General features: G+C 45.8%; 1 protein-coding gene across 6 annotated transcripts in view; it reads left to right on the top strand.

The window, feature by feature from the left end:
* The window catches only part of AUTS2 (activator of transcription and developmental regulator AUTS2), a 791,335-nt gene that overhangs the window by 751,115 nt on the left and 23,611 nt on the right, over positions 1-16,609 (top strand). For 2 of the 6 annotated variants that reach the window (XM_040613300.1, XM_040613342.1), the window contains 4 exons: positions 11,881-12,358; positions 13,931-14,184; positions 15,176-15,417; positions 15,858-15,902. In XM_040613300.1, the coding sequence (XP_040469234.1) occupies positions 11,881-12,358; positions 13,931-14,184; positions 15,176-15,417; positions 15,858-15,902 (1,019 nt within the window). The remainder of the gene's footprint in view (positions 1-11,880; positions 12,359-13,930; positions 14,185-15,175; positions 15,418-15,857; positions 15,903-16,609) is intronic. The other 4 variants (XM_040613308.1, XM_040613316.1, XM_040613325.1 and 1 more) reach the window with 4 other exon arrangements.

Below are 16,609 nucleotides of genomic sequence, written 5' to 3'. Positions count from 1 at the left end.
ATCATCCTGCTGCGTGTGCAACTGGTGTGAGTCCGAAAGCAAATACCATATGCAATGGACCAATGATGTTATGCATTATGTGACCTCTATACCCATCCCTGGAATAGCATCTCTTCTGTTTTCTGATCTCATGTGTGATGTATTTTCCTGAAGTGACACTCACATGGCTGTCTTCTGGGGAGAGAAGATAAATGGGAAACTGTGTTTGTTTATTTAGAGGAAGCACTGGTGGTTAATGGTACAAACTGTTTATACGTATGAAGAATCTTTGCTCTTGGGGCTGGGAAACCAGCCGCTGACGGCGTGGGGCCGTCCTGGGTAGGCGCCCGATCCCTGCCCTCCGTCTGTGGTGGGGTTGGGGGACTGGGGCCCGTGCAGCAAGGGGCTCGCCCTGCGGTTGGCAGCAGGGCTGTGCCACACGTACTGCATATCCCAAATGACAGCTGAACAAACTTATGAAATAACAATTGAGGATGATTATATTGGTTCTGAGGATTAGCACAGCAGGTAGCCGTGTTGGCACAGGGCAGGGTTTGGGCTGAAGGATAAGTACACATCCTTTTTATTATTGCAGCTAATAGGAATCTGCCAGACTTTGGAGCGTAGAAAAGGCTCACTGGCCACCTGTGAGCTAATCACATAGATTTGCCTCATTCTGTATTTCAGCTCACTTGAAGCCTGTAATCTAATTTCCAAACAGAGATGAGAAGAGTGAACAATTCATTTTCTACTTTACATGGCTGTGCTGGTAAACTTGTAATCCTTTTAGAATTACAGTTCCTTGCAACATGGGGGCAACACTGCAAAGTCCTGCGTGTAAGGCTTGAGTCTTTGAATGTACCAGTTGCTGGTTAATAAGTAGCCCCAGCAAGGCACAACATGAATCAAAATAAAATTTTGGCGCGTAGGACATTTTTAAAATGGTATTTTGAGGCATACCCAGGCTAACAATTTTAGTTTGTGTAGAAAATCCCTGCGTTTTGGACTGCAGAAGTCCCCTGCAGCGGTCAGGACTGTCTTCAGCATCAGACTTTGCACCCTGACGATCGTGCCTTTTCTGCACGTAGGACACTGTTGTGTCAGCCTTGTATCCTCCCAGCTAATTAACCATATCATAATTACAGTGGACGTGTGCGTGTGGCAGACCTGGCTTTAGCCTGGTCTTCATTGCTCACCATTTGTTTTGAGACCAATTATATTATTTAGATTTTTAAGCCAGGCACTGAGCTGGGGGTGCTTCTGCCTGCTAAAAGCCCGGTGTTCATTCCTGCTGGTGTGATTTAGGATGTGCTCAGGTGGCAGCTTCTCAGACAGTTTCTCTGTCATAAAGCAAACACGGCTGACGTGCTGCTGCACTGTTTTCAGGAAGGACGGGTCAGTCGGTGAGCATATGGGCAAGGTGAGCGTCGGCGGCAGCGTGCAAGGCCCTTGCACACCAGCTCGTGTGAATGTGCCTTGTTAGCGAGCTGTATGGACGGTGCAGAGATGATCCAAATCTCTGGGAAGAAACACTTCAGGCAGTGCGTCCTTGAAGACACCATGTCTCTCAGTAGTGAACAGGTAGTCCACAAGTGCCGTCATGCTGACTTTGTACCTTCACTCAGATTTTGCTTGCACGTTGGTAATAAAAAACTGTAGCATCCCAAACTCCATTTTCTACAGACTCCCATGGGTAGTGGTCAGTGAAGTGTTAGTCAGCCTCCGGGCAGAATTACACAGAGGAGGGAGTGCAGCGGTAAAAGTGATATCCCTGAGGTGGCGAGCACTGCCAGACCTTTGTTCCACGTCGTAAGGTGGCCATCCAGGAGATTAAGGAGCAGACATTTCTGATCGCATGGAGATGCCAAGCTTGACATGATAAATGTCATGAGAGTAGTTCAGCTGGTTTGAGTAAAACACGCAATGTTGTATGGAGCAATTAGGATACAGCAGACCCTTTGCTGTACCAAAATTTATTCTACCAGCAGCCACCAACTGTCCTGACGTCTGCCAGACCTGCCTTCCTGATCACGGGTGATGTGGGTACAGACTGGCAGGCACAAACCGGTGTCTCTCTGAGACCTGTCAGGCTCCCATCACCCCCCACCTCCGTACCTGAAAATTAACGTGACTTGGGCAAACAGATTTCCTCTCATTTGTGTATGTAGGTGTGGGGGCTGGGGGAGCTGCAGTCCAACCAGCGTTCGTTTAGTTCAGGTAATTGGAACAAACTGGTCGATGTCCGACAGATGTGAAGAGCAGGCAGGGAGAGCCGTGGGCAAGAAAACAAGATGTCAAGGCAGAGCAAATCTTTCAGAGTAATTATGTGGGGCCTCTTACTGAGGTAGAGAAGGCATCAGGAGATCTCTGGACCAGAAATGGCCCACATTGCCTACGTTGAATTATGTAGTAGATAGTGATGCTCCCCTATGAATATCTATAATAAAAAGCTAGAGACTTTTCAACTTTTTAATTACGATACAGGCTTTAGTGGAACGTCACGTTCCTATTTATAAAATGCTATAGAATGATGTAAGAACAAAACTGGTACACGTCAAAGAGTCGTTGACGTTATCATGCCTTTTTCTCTATTTCATATTCTTTTCTGTTTTAATGTCTGTAGTTTGTAAGTCCTCTGCCACTGTCCCACACAGGAGGCATTTGGTATGCAGAGTCATGTTTACACAGAAAGAAAAGCTTTCAGTAACTACATTCTCAAAGCAATGAAATACAAAACGGAGTGGTAGATCTTCAGTTATGTTACAGCTATGAATTTAAAACTATTCAGCAATTGCCCCACCACCACCACCACCTTTCCCCCCCTTGTAAAATAAAACAAATTAGTAGGATGTGTTTTGGCCCAATACAAGAAATTCACACATTTTAAAATGAGATGGACATTACTGGTGACTTATAACTGACATATGAGACCCTTTGTTGACCAGGAATGTGGAAATCTAATTTCTGCAGTTACCGACACGACCCAGACCAGAAGGGTTCTTCTTAAGTGATGCTACATTAGAGCAGGCGGTTGGACAATATCCATCAGTTTTTCTCTGTAGCATCGGAAACACAAGCCAAATAGTGCCAAGTGTAAGAACACTGTCAGGTGACAAAGATCGGTGGAGTTGCGATGTGTAAGCTCAGCAAAGTTTTCCTGTAGACACTAATGAGCTAAAATAGTTGTAATTAAAAGTGGGAATTGTCATGGTCATGCTGAGCTTCATCTTAATGTTAACAAGAGGGGCACTGGAGATTCTAAGCTCTGCTTATGTTAACATCATGCCTTTAAAAACGGAAAGTTCTTGGCTCTAAAGAACAAATTCACAAAGGAACCAGAGGTATGTGTCTGGTGAGTTATGGCTATGACACCTCTCAGGGGGGGAATAAACGTGTTATTTTTCTGTATAAACATATCACACAGGTCTTTTTTGTCCTTCATATATTAAACTGAGCTGTCATGCTAAATCTGATCAGTGTTCATGAGGTGATGCTTTTCAAGCTGCTTTTGAAAGCCGGTTTTGTTCAAGCTCATTCAAGTAATTCTGTCACATACGAGCATGAGGAGCAGATGTCATGAGCATGCGAGGGAATGTTGCAGCTACGTGGCCAAGGCAAATCAATAGTAAGGAAGCAGGGGCGATGAAAAAACCTGGTATATTTTTCTTCCCTTGCCCTGTGATGGGATTGACCCTGTGCTAAGGTTATCCAGTCACAGAACCATGGAGTTGTTCAGGTTGGAGAAGACATTCAAGATCTGTCGGGTCCAACCGTTAACGCAGCACTGCCAAGTCCCCCACTAAGTGTCTCTAAGTGCAGCATCTACACATCTTTTAGTCCCTATTGAAAATGGGGCAAAATTATCAAGCCTTGCTGTGTTTTTTTTGTTGTTGTTGTTGTTGTTGGTTTTTTTAATTGATTAGTACTTTGTACTGCCACCTCATTCGCTCTTGGCAGGTTTGAAATGCTTTTAGCACGTCTCTGCTCAGCCCACTGGGTGAGTCACAGGGTATTTCTGTAACGGCCGAGGGAGGGGGGAAGGCGCTTCTGGAGCCAAACCGAAGTGATGCTGGACGGGGCAGCCCTTCACAAGCGCTGGCTCCTCTCTGAGAGACGGAGGGCTTTGCTGGTCATCGTGGCCTGAGCACTCGGAGGGTCATGGTAGGAGATTGCATCTAGGAAGATTTCAGGAGAGGGACGTTGTCTCGCTGAGCTGGTTTCATTCTTTGAGGTGTCAAAGTGGCAAATGTTCCAATTGCCATAATTTTTCCAGGCTTACAAAGGGCCTTTGAAAAGGTGCTGGGGAAAAGGCTGCTGTGGATGCTTAGTTGCTACAAACCAAGAGGCAAAGGACTGTTACCAGCAAAACGTAGCTAAAGAAAGGAAAGCAAGGAGTTGGGTTATTTTCATCGTGATCTGTTTGCAACGTGGCATTGTGTTAAGGGCAGCTGGAGTCTCAAGTCCTCTGTCCTGAGATGGGAGGGAAGCAGCAGCTGTGACCCAAGGGCACCTGGAGTAGTTTGACCTGGAGAGAGCTCTTGGAAACCACGGAGAAACCTCATCAGGCTGGGAGGATGGGGGCCGAGGGCCCATGCAGGCAAACAGAGCAGTGCGTGTGAGACCACGACGTGCAGGTGCCTGTAGCCCTCGCAGGGCTCTGAGCTCGCTGGGGCAAGTCAAGGCAAGAAGGTGGGTGTCACCAGAGGTGGGTTAGTGCAGACCTTCGCTCCCGTCTGCAGCTGCGGGCCGGGAACAGCTGCCTACGACGTGAGCACGGAGTCGAGAGGGGGAAAATGCTCGGGTGTGAGTCGTCCAGCTGCTGGGGGCTGTGCAGTGTGGGTCAGCCGCTTCCTACAGACAAAGCAGTGTGATGGGATGGTGGAACAAATAATGAGAAGTGGTCAGGCACGTGGGAAAAGTCTCGTGGGAAGAAAGACTGAGGAGGTAGGAGCTGAAAAACTTGCAAGGGAGATAGAAGGGAAACAGCTTAATTCTGTAAAGAAATGGGTGATAATGATGGTTTGTAGAGAATTCTTTTTCTCACAGACTCACAAGAAGTCACAAGTGGATTTAAAAGGTGAGGAATTAAAACCTTGTGGAAGGAATATTATCATGTGACATGCTAAGAAATTTGCTGCTGTAGGCAAGAACTTGTGAATACTCAGAAGGGACTCGAGATTCATGTACATAAGAAGCCTATGGCTGTTGTCACAGTTCCGGAAAATCTTGGAAGAGATTCTCTGGCTTTTGGGTATAAGCCAGTCTTTGACCAGAGCTCAGTATGAGATCTCGCGGGTTGGACAGGTTGTTTTACCTACGCTGGCTGCAGGGTTTTTACACTTGTTTTGGAAAAATCCTGTGCTGGCTGGTAGGAAGTGTGGACCCCCAGCCCACTTTAATAAGGTGTTGTCGATGTTTCTGTGAAACTGGGTGTGCTTTACAAATACCGTGATTACAAGACCTGGATCTTTTTAATTAAAAAACAATATTGAAACAGGAAGCTAAAGCTCTTTGTGCCCAAACCCGCAATTTATTAAACAATATCCCCCAATGACTTTGTCAGCGTTACTTCCCGCGTGGGAAGTTTGCCAGCCCGTTTGGGAAAAGTCCCCTTCAATAAGCACTCCGGTGCTGGTAGCTGGCTGTGGCATAGTTAATGATGTAATTTATTGCTTCAGAACCAGAAAGGTTAGGAAGCCAAGAGATTTTCCCTATTGGAAATAAACCTTTGGCTGTGTGTGTGGGTATGTGTTTGCGTTGAAGCAGGACTGATATCATGGTGTTGCTTTCTCCTAGGGTCCGTGAGGATGTTACAATTGCATGCATCTATTTCCTGTGAAGTAAAATGCAATGATTTGTGAGAGGGGTGTTTGGATGTTCTGTACTTCACTTCCCTCTAGAAAGCTATATCCCATTCCTTTGTACTAAGTAAAGAGGTACTTTAAAAAAAAAAATTCAAACATGAAGTGCTTTCAATATTATACTCACAGTGTACGGGATATAGGAGTTACATTTATGGCGTATGTTCTGTTTAACAGCTGGATGAAATAAATTGTTTCATGTGAAATATTGGAGGACTCTGCATTCTCAAATCAAGGCCAGAAGCAGCTCAATGACTGAAGAATTGTCAACATCTTGTGCAATTCCACTAAGTGCTTCTTTTCATTGATCTGCAACTTTATTGTTGACAATTAAATCCATTTCAACGCAGAAGATAAACATTTTTAACAGGAGGTAGCAAAATCTTTTGTCCTGAATGATTTTCTTCTCTGTTTTATAATTGAGTACAAAGTGTGTCACAAGTCTTGCTATTCAGTTGTACTAAATACCTGCTTACTGTGGAATAATTGGTATCAGCAGATGACAGAGCTGCTAGTAACCATGCTTTCGAATGCATGTTTCTAATTTGCATAATCAAATACTTTGTTAGTGTCCTTGGAAATTAGGATGAAAGATGACTCTGTGCTAAAAATGAAAAATTGTTTTTAGCAAATTATGTGTATCCAGTACAACAGATGATTTGCTCTGGGGCCTTTATGATACGTGTTGGCTGGTGTACCCAACAACCTCCTCCATCCTTTGCAGTAATAGTTTCTGTCATCTGCCTTTATTTATCCAAATGATTCATTCACCAATGTCTAATCAATATGAAGTGTACAATCAGGTCTTAAATCTGATTAATTATTTCAAACCTTGTACGATGCTTGTATACCTCCCAGGGCTGGAGGTCAGCGGGGTATACGTTTTCTGCATTCCATTGACTTCAGAGAAGTTCTGACGGTTTGTATTGGTTGTGACAGTTTGCACCACCTGCCCACTTATCCATGTTCAAACTGAAGAAAATAGTTTTATATTTTTTGAAAGAGCTAATTTTTTTACCTTGCATTGGGAAGTTTGCGGAAAATTTTCATTAGGCGGAGGTAATACTGTCAAGAGAAGAGTTTAACTTATCAAAGTAGTAATAGAAAATTAATGCTATTTTTAAATTAAATAATGCTGTAAAATATTTCCTTGGTAGGCTGAATGCTCAGTCCCAAAGATAATGCTGCAAAACACTGAAAACTCCTGTAATTTTTCTATTTCTGCAATAAGGACCTTGAGCTTAATCCAGCACCCTCTCAAGAGAATGGAAAATTCAGTGTTGATTCTGAATTGCTCATAAGCTGCCTGAATGGCCCCAGGCCGCATGAAGAAAGGCTGAATCCTAATGTGGACAGGAGGAGGAGTGACAGGGTATGATACAGTCTGGTTTCCAAATGAAATTCAGTTGTTCCAGAGCTGGACATGGAAAAGTTGGATGATTTTGTGTTTAGGAAAAAAAAAAGTTTGGCCACTGTAAGTTGACAGCATCATGCAGAGTGCTGTCTAAGGAGATGTCATTCCCCGAGTACTGTCAGGTCAGGTCAGAGGTGCCCGGTTCACACACCCGTGGCTGCCCCTCGGGACCCGGCCGGGCTGGTGGTGCCCCAGGTCTCGGCATGAGAAAAGCCCGGTGCTGGCACTTAGTATCTCCTGTGCTCTTTGTACGACCTGATGTGTTGAACCTATCTGCAGACAACACCTGATGAGGCAAAATTTGAGCGTTCTTTATTGGTGAATCTCTGGGAATTTCCAATTAGGCGGATTTCAGCAGGGCTCTTTTGTCAGCAGAAGGATAGCCGGGCTTCATCTTGTGGTTGTGATGTTCTCAGCTGGCCGCCTCTGGCCATCCTCTAGCTCTTTTGGATCACCCCAATGGTACAAAGGAGCCAGAACACAGAGTTTAAGTCAAATTTTGCTGGTTTGCACGTTAGGAAGAGAGGCAATGGCATTTCAGCTGAATGCTGCATATAACCTGTGTTCGTTACAAAAATCCATGTCTTTTAACGGAAGTGTTTGCATGCACTGTGTATTTCTCTGTTAACGATGTGTATACATATAAGAGATATGGGTATAAATATAAATGCATATGTATTACACGTGACATACATGTATACAAACACATGGGAGTGCATGTGTATATGTGTATGTTCGTAGAATGTGTATAAAATATAATGTAAACTCACAGCTGCAGAGTCTCTAGTTCACATGCAGTCGTTTGGTTTACTTACAGGTCTTCCCAGTGTGACCTTGTCTGCTCCTCTGGTGTTATTGAGCCAACCAAGTAATAATCACGTAGGCACAGCAAACCGCTAACTGCGCTTGTGTCACTTGGAGGGGACTGAGAGTCCTGCGTCTTGGGAGGTCCCCAGAGTGTCTGTGCAAAGTGAAAAATAGAGGGGCTTGAGGGTTAAGACACAACAAAGAGCAAAGACAGGGAAGAAAGATAATGGAAGTTGCATGTCCTGTCTGTGTGGGATGAGCTTAGCCAAGGTTTCTCCCCAGTCCTCAGAGAGCACCGAATTACGGCTTTGTTCCTTTTCCAGTAAAGAGACTGACAGCTGCTGGATGCAATATCAACCCAGCGGAGAAAGGGAAGCCGGTGGCAGCATGGACATTACATCCCAGTTACTGCTCTTCCGAATACCGATGCAGCAGTGTCACTTTACCCAAAATAGAGTACAGAGAGCGCCATCAAATGAAGTTAGCTTGCTTGCTGCTTTAGCTATTGGATGGAGATCAATTGCTACGATGTATAAACAAACTCAGAAAGTTGTGTAGTTGGGTTGTCTGTGTCATAGGGACAAGGGTTTTTTTTTTCCCCCGTGGTTTTTACACTGAGCTAGTCAGTGAGCATTCAGAAATAACGTGATGTGCAAAGATGTGCTGGTAGAAGAAGAGTAATCTTGTGTGTAGGACCTTGAAGTACTGTTGATGAAGACATGAGCCCTCCATACGAAACATACAGTTGGTAGCGGTCATCACTGATGGGGGATTTCAGCTCCCTAAATAGATGCTGTGGGAGAAAGAAGAAGAATTTCTGATTTGTATGTTGTAATTATCAGCTCTGCAGGGATGCATGTACCAGGCGTACTGGGATTAGAGACTCCTGGACATCGGATGACATGTGGGGCTGTAGTGTAGGTGCAGTGGTGTGAGACAGAGAGAGGAAGAAACCGTGCACATGTTCAGTGTTTTGACATTTGGAATAACATTATCTTACTAAATACAGCATCTTCTAAGCTGCAAACTAACAAGAATGGTACTTAAGGGGCTGTGTAATGAAGATGTAAGCAGCAGCAAAAAATACCCAGGAGACACTAGGATTCATAGCCCTTTTCTCCAGGGGAGGAGGAGCAACTGCATGAGGAACAAACTCCCCAGCAGAGAGCTGTGCTGAATAAATGTTACACACACAAGAGACCCTAAAAATATCAAATGAAAAGATTTAATGAATGCTCCAAGTGCAGGATGTTCCCCATAGATTTGGAAGCATCCCCTCTGCAGGATTTTCAGACCACCTACTGTATTCATCTTGTAGGGAATTTCTAATGACAAGGCTAAGCCCTCAAAGCCCTAATTATTATGCCTTTCTGTAAAAAAAAAAAAAAAAAAATAAATAAAAGTCTTGTAACTCTTACACCTGTAAGGACTAGGAACACAGACCCATCTATTCCTGAACAAACTGTTGCTCATTTCTTTCCTCCTTGGGGATCTGCCTTAACACGTGATAATCACACTCTGTCTAACTTTTAATAATGTTTGATCAAACAGGGTTGATCCAAAGAATTAATGCAAACAGAGTTTCCTTTATTTAGAACCTGCAGTTTAATTGCAATGAGATAGACCCTGGGCATACAGCAGAGTAATTATATTTATTCCTCCGGAGTCCCGCTATTGCCCCCATAGTCTTCTGATCCAAATTCGTGGAGGAGCCTCCGTGCCTGTTACAGATTGTGTACTCCAGAAATGATTAAAGTACATCCTCATCAAATAAGTCAGTTTACAACATAACACCACCACCCCCCATTTTTCTTCTCCTCTTTACCTCATTTTTGCCCCCAAAAGGTTTTTCCCCCGTCTCCTCTCCACAAACAATGAAACAATCTGAACTGTGCTTCGCCAGGCTGCTCACCACTGTGCAGGGCCTGTAACACATGGTGGTGGGGAGCCGCCTGGCGTGACTTTTTTGATTTCTGCATGAAATTTAACCCAAACAGTGGTGCGGCTGTGACACCTTCCTGCCAGGCTGTCTCTGGTAGCTCTAGTGATGCGAAGGCTGGCGAACAGGCGTGTGCCCGGGCTGTGGGCTGGCAGGGTGCACTCCGCAGCATCTTCATCGGCACTCCTGTGCTTCAGGGTTTGAACAACAGAGTTGTCAAAATATTTGTCTGAATGTATATTATTTTATTATGCATTTATTCATTCTACCCCTTAAAACTGAGAGAAGAACGAGTAAAGTTTTCCCGTCTTAAGATTATTTAGAACACTGTTTTAACTGCAAGCTCTTCCCAAGCCCCTTCCAAGCATCGTTCCCTTGTGCTTTGTTTCTGGAATTGCCAAGGGTGTCCATCCAGCTGCTTAGGGTGGCTGTGATGCTGCCCTAAGTGGCACTGCTCATTGTGCCTGCTGCCGGGCTGCAGGCAGTGCCTGGTCCAGTCTTGGGGCAGCAGCATTGCGCCGGGTTTGTTCTGAGGGGTGCCGCAATCAAATAGTCATTGGCAGAAGGTTTGGGGGGTGATTCAAATGGGAGATTGCTGTAGAGCCCCAGTAAGCAAAGCTCTCCCATAGCAAGTGTTAGAATTAGAATAATATTCATTATTGTTAGAGATGGAAAACAAACCCACGTCATTCCGTGACCAGCCAAGCCAAGGAAGCCTGGGTTCCCACTAACACGTGTTTTAAGGTATAGATCTCCTATAATAAGGCACAGAGCTTGCATGGCTGTTGTCCTCTCAGTGGGTCAGTAAGGGAGTGGTGGTAGAGTAACAATAATAGAAAAGAGTAGCACTAAACAGGGTCTCCTCCGCCAGGTGGTTTATTTTGAGGAGAGTTATTGGAGAAAGAAGACGAGAGGCAGGTGCACACACTGGCTTGCAGAGTGTGCTGTCCAACTGATGTCTTTAAAGAAAAAATAATCAGGACTAATAATGTTGCCTTCTTGGCTTCTTTGGCCATTCTTCTGAAAAGCAATGTCCAAAATGAATGTCATTGAAAGAAAAATCAAGGCAAAAATATGTTAATTCCCTTAACCTTTTCGTTCTGTTCATTTGGCCGCCCAGGCAATAAGGACATTATAGTAAACGTATAATAGTAATTAGGGATAAAGGGATTTGCCTAGAAAACAAGCAGTTCTCCAAGCAGAGAACGCGGTGGAGCCTGGCTTCCCGTGGAACGCTCCCCCTCCTTGCACGGTGGCAATTTGTGCTCACGTGATTCAGTAGATAATTTCGGTGCGTTTAATGTGATCATTTAGGGACTGATTTTGCCAAATAAGCATACAGATGATACTACCTACATTCACAAATTTATCAGCACTGTTTTGTGGCCCCATGCAATTGTTGTGCAAATCTAATTTTTCTTGAGAATCGATGGAACGCTAGCAAGGTTGCATGAGAAAGTTGGGCAGTGAATCCCTGGGAGACGGGACCCAGGAGGCGGGTATGGAGGACCCAATGTACATGGTTCTACAGAGACAGAGGGAAGCAAAGCAGGACCCTCCTGGTGTGTTCCCTGAGGTGGGGGGGTTGGGGAGGTCCGACACAAGATTGTTAGAGCTCAACTTTTGTCTGCTTGCTTCTTATTACCTTAATGGAGACAACCAGAAAATTTGTCCTTCAGATAAAATAGGAGGAGTGTTAGGAGAAGGGCTTGAGGGTTAGGGATGCTGCTGGAAATGGCTTTGGATTTGATTCGGTTTCACGTTGGCACAGTCCTTGACGAAAGCGGTGTAACTGCCTGGGGTGCGACTGGCGCAGCAGGTCGGTTTTGCCCGTTTTGTCGTGCACTTAACTGTTTTATCTCTTTCTTTTGTTGTTGCAGATAAAGAGTTAGGAGTCAGTACGCTAGCTGAAAATGACGACCCTGGTGCTAGGGGCCCGGCTGTCCCGAAAATATCAGGATTAGAAAGGAGTCAAGAGAAGAGCCAGGACAGCAGTAAAGACCCAATACTTGAGCCTGTGGTGCCTAAAGACCCTTGTCCTCAGGTGACACAGCCTTTGGCCCAGCCCCCGTTGGAGCCGCAGCCGGAGGCGCCCTGCCCCAGCCCCGCGCTCGCCCCGCGGCCGGAGGCTCCTGCCCAGCTGCCCCCGCCGCCAGCCGCGCAGCTGCCCCCAGTCCCGGACGAAGCCGCCCGCCCGCCGGTGCCGCAGCCGCCCATCCAGCACCCGCCCCGGCCGCAGTCGCCGGTGCCACCAGCCCACCCAGCCATCCCGCCGGTGCAGCCCCATCCGGCCTCGCAGAGCCTCTCGCAGCCGCTCTCTGCCTATAACAGCAGCAGTTTGAGCCTCAACAGCTTAAGGTAGGCGAAGGGAGCCGCGGGCGGGCTGAAGCCGCATGTCTTGGCAGACGTGCTGCCCGGTGGTGATGCTTTCCCGTGCCTGGAGGACTGGAGATGAATTAGCTCAAGGGGAGAAGTGACAGCACAGCCCATCCTGTTGCTGGGAAATGAAGGGGACTTAGTGCATTAAACCTTAATTCCTTTCCTGAAATGAGCGAGGGTAACTTTATTTCTGACCTAGCATTCCCATAAATGCTGGGTATTTTCAAGCGCTTAGTTAATTTGCTTTTTCTTTTCCTGCCTGTCATTGCGTACTTGGGTTTTTGGAGGGGATTTTACGCAATGTAGACCAGGGGAAGAAAATCCCAATTCTTGCAGGTCAGGCTGCTCTCTGAAGGCTAATTTCTTTCACCCTCCCATCCCTGTAAACATCTTCTAGTTTCTCCAGCTACCAACATGCCCTAGAGCAAGAATTACAGTACAGCTGCTGTTGGCCCCGCTGACAGCCTAGCACAAATGGTCTTGCACCAGTGACTTGAAAGCTTAATTTTTTCCTTGCAGTCTTCAGTGTTCTTGACCTGGCCACAGTGAGATAAATCTCACCTTTAAAAGGGGGATAAAAAATGAAGAGATGTTCACAGGAACCCATGATGTCTCTCTGAGTCAGGGACCTCAGGTTTCCCCTACTCTAAGCTAATGCTGGCAGCACTAGGTCATCTTTCCTTAAATCTGAGTTTCCAGCTGGCAGATGGTAGCCTTCAAGACCTGGTAAACCAGCCTTACGGTTGCTTCGTGGTTTGACTAAAGACGGGGAGGTGTTTAAGTCTTGGATTTATTTTTAATCAAGTTGGTATTGCTTGTCTTTAAAAGTCTCTGCAACAGAAGTATGTCATCACTTGAAATAATGACAAGTAGAATTAAGTGCTATGTGACTGTATTTCAAATACTCATTAGTAGGAAATGAAACCTGAAAAATTGCAACCAATGTAATCACAAATATTGGTTTTGCTTTTGCTGACTTGCCTTCTCTCTTTGTATTGTGGGGGTAGAGAGAGGCATTAATTGTGCAATAACCGTGTATCTGTTGTTGCCTTCTCAACTTCATTTCACATTTTCTGCAGTCTTTCATCTTTCTAAGTCATAGCAAAAAAACGTAAACTTTTATTAATGCAGTGATCACTGATACTGAGCTTCATTTGCCTGAAAACATGACTCAGAAGCAGTCATGTAGAAAGGACCTGATAATTAAGTAATGAATGCACAAGGCTGATTACTCCTTCGTGTGTCATTACTGTGTTGTTGGAAGACAGAGTATCGACCTCTTTCTGGGAGGAGAATATGTCTTGGGTTTTGGTGTGGAGAGACCACAGGAAGTAAAATACACCAGAGGAGGTGCAGCAGGTGGCTGGAGAAAGGAGTATCGCGGTGGTATTGCTAGAAAAGTAGAACGGAAACTTGCATTTGAAATATATAACTCGTGTTAGTAACGTGGTTAACGTGAGCCACGCATAGCTTGGTGGGGTTGTGTTTGTGTATGTTTGGAGCTTTACTCTCTTCCATGCAATGCTTAATTGCTTTTCTTTTCATTAACAGCAGCAGCAGAAGCAGCACTCCTGCCAAGACTCAGGCCCCTCCTCCACACATATCTCACCACCCCTCAGCCTCACCATTCCCCCTCTCCTTACCCAGCCACAGCCCGCTGCATACCTTCACACCCACCCTCCAGCCCCCCGCACACCCACATCACCCCAATATGTTTGCCCCTCCTACGGCTTTGCCTCCTCCACCTCCATTGACGTCAGGGACACTGCAGGTTCCAGGACACCCAGCTGGTAGTACCTACTCAGGTAAGAGGCAGACGGGTCATGGCCCGTCTAGTGCAGCACAGGAGAACGATTCTCCGGTTTGAGACTGAATCTTTTTGGTCTGTTCCGCGGGGCCTGTTGCTGGGTGGAGGCCGTACTCATTGCTGAGTGATGTGGAGCGATACCCAAGCCACAAACACAGAGACGTACCCGATGTCTTTCTTCTGCCCTGGGAATTAATATTTTCGGAAGGCTGTGCTTTTTCCTTGTTTTTGGGGGTTTTTGTCCCCATTATAAAGACACAGGAGAGTTTGTAGTGTGTCCACACAGAATCTGTGACTCCCTCAGCGAGCGCCTTTACTGCGGTCGTGGTCTGTGCTCGGTGTCACGTCCCTGGCTAGAGGGAGGGTCTGTGGTGGCTGTGCCCATGGCGGCTGTGCCCGCGGTGGCACTGCCCGCAGCGCTCCTGAGCCCGTCGACCTGCAACTTTGTGTGTGTGTGTGTGGTGGGGTGAGACGTAGAGATTTTTATCAGTGGAGAAAATTGTGCTTTTTTATACTTCGACTGTGGGGAGATGTAAAGTGTCTGTTCCTCCCAGGTCACCGAGAGGGAACAGAGGGAAGAAAATGGAGGATTATCAACATTTGAGTAACATTGTTTTGTGTCTGCACAGCAGAGTACTAAAGTTAGCAGCAGCCACTCAATATTTACTCACTCCATCTTACTTATACCTCCTCACCTATGCAGGACTATGTTCATGTCCATACAAATTTAGGGAGAACCGTCAGGTTAATGCTCAGAGGGATGCTGTAGTGAAGACAGGCTTGGTGAGGGAGGGGAAATGGAGATGTTCTTCTGGCTCTCAGGCCTTTGGGGACAATCTGCGGGACCTTGCTTACTCTGTAGAGTCTTGTGCTTTACCACCAGGAAGTTTTAAATACAGCATTGCTACCACAGCCAGCAAAAAGTAAGTGGCACAAGGTCTGGAAAAGTTCCAGAGCTCAAGGGGTTTGTTTTGTTATTTGTATTTCAGAACAAGATCTTCTCCGTCAGGAACTAAACACGCGATTTTTGGCCTCGCAGAGCGCAGATCGCGGGGCCTCCCTGGGCCCACCGCCGTACCTGAGGACCGAGTTCCACCAGCACCAGCACCAGCACCAGCACACACACCAACACACACACCAGCACACCTTCACGCCTTTCCCTCACGCCATCCCACCCACTGCCATCATGCCAACGCCAGCACCGCCCATGGTGCGTACCCCAGGCAGAAATGTGAGGATAAGTAGAGCACAACTCTATTCTTTATTACCAAAACTTAAGAATTTGCCAGGTTGCGGGGAAGGAGTCCCCTGCTGCCCAGGTGCAGCTGGGTCGGCGAGGAAGGGCTGTCCCTTCCCCACGATTGTCACTTGTGCTGTAGGGTCAGGTGGCAGCGCAGGGGCTGAGGGACGAGGCTGGTGGCTGAAGGAGCGCTCGTGTTTGGGACTTCCCAGTGCCTGGAGTGGTGCGCACCGGTGCCTCCTCCTTTCTCCTGTCTCATAAAGACCTTGTTTTACTTTGAAGAAAGAAAAATCCCAGTTTCATTGGAAACTGATTTTCTGCCTATCTTTTCCTCTCTGTTGGTTGCCAAATAGTAGAGAAGTAGTCTTCTATTTTACCAACAGAATTAAAGCAAGGAAGTTTAACTAGTTTGTGCTTTGATCCCTTTGCAGTTTGACAAATACCCTACAAAAGTTGACCCCTTCTACCGTCACAGTGTGAGTTTTATTACTCTGTTTAAAACTGACTTAACTGCTTTTCTGTGGTGGGTTGGGATCACCACTCAGTCAATGGCACAATGTCGAATCTCTCCCTGATCATCACTCCAGGATTTACCATTATCGTTCTTGGTTGCTTTGGCTTTTGAAGGCTTGCATTCGTGGTGCTTGTTTCTGATAAAGATGCAGTATCAGCTTTTCCAATCAAAAGATCTCTTGCTCATACATCATTTGAAGACGAGTTTGATGTGAAAAAGATGAGACAGAAGAGCTGACTGTTACATGAAGCAGGAGAGTGCAGTAATTTCATCACTGTGTTTCAGTTGTGCCACAAACCCTTAGACTGATGTTTTTTCTAAGAAACTTGAAATGAAATGACAAAGTATCATACAAATCCTTCAGGGATAGGTAATCTAATAGTACTTCTAATACATCATATTTTGGTTTATAAAATCTGAAAACTTGCTTTATTCTTCAGATTTCAAAGGCACATCTGATGCACTGGGCTCATTATGTTTTTAAAGCTCTGTTTGGTGACAGAAACGTGAATCCAGCTATGCACTAGATGTGTTTAGAGCTACCAAAATCATTACTTACTGAGATGCACTGATTTTTAGTATCTCAGTTAATTGTAAAGCTTCTTCTCTTAAGGGTTTGAATCTACTGATGCATTTGCTGCTGAAAGAAAGGGTTGCATTTCCTTCATC

This window comes from Falco naumanni, chromosome 1 (genome assembly GCF_017639655.2).
Source record: "Falco naumanni isolate bFalNau1 chromosome 1, bFalNau1.pat, whole genome shotgun sequence".
Taxonomy (NCBI): domain Eukaryota; kingdom Metazoa; phylum Chordata; class Aves; order Falconiformes; family Falconidae; genus Falco; species Falco naumanni.
This window is presented reverse-complemented; position numbering and strand designations above follow the sequence as displayed.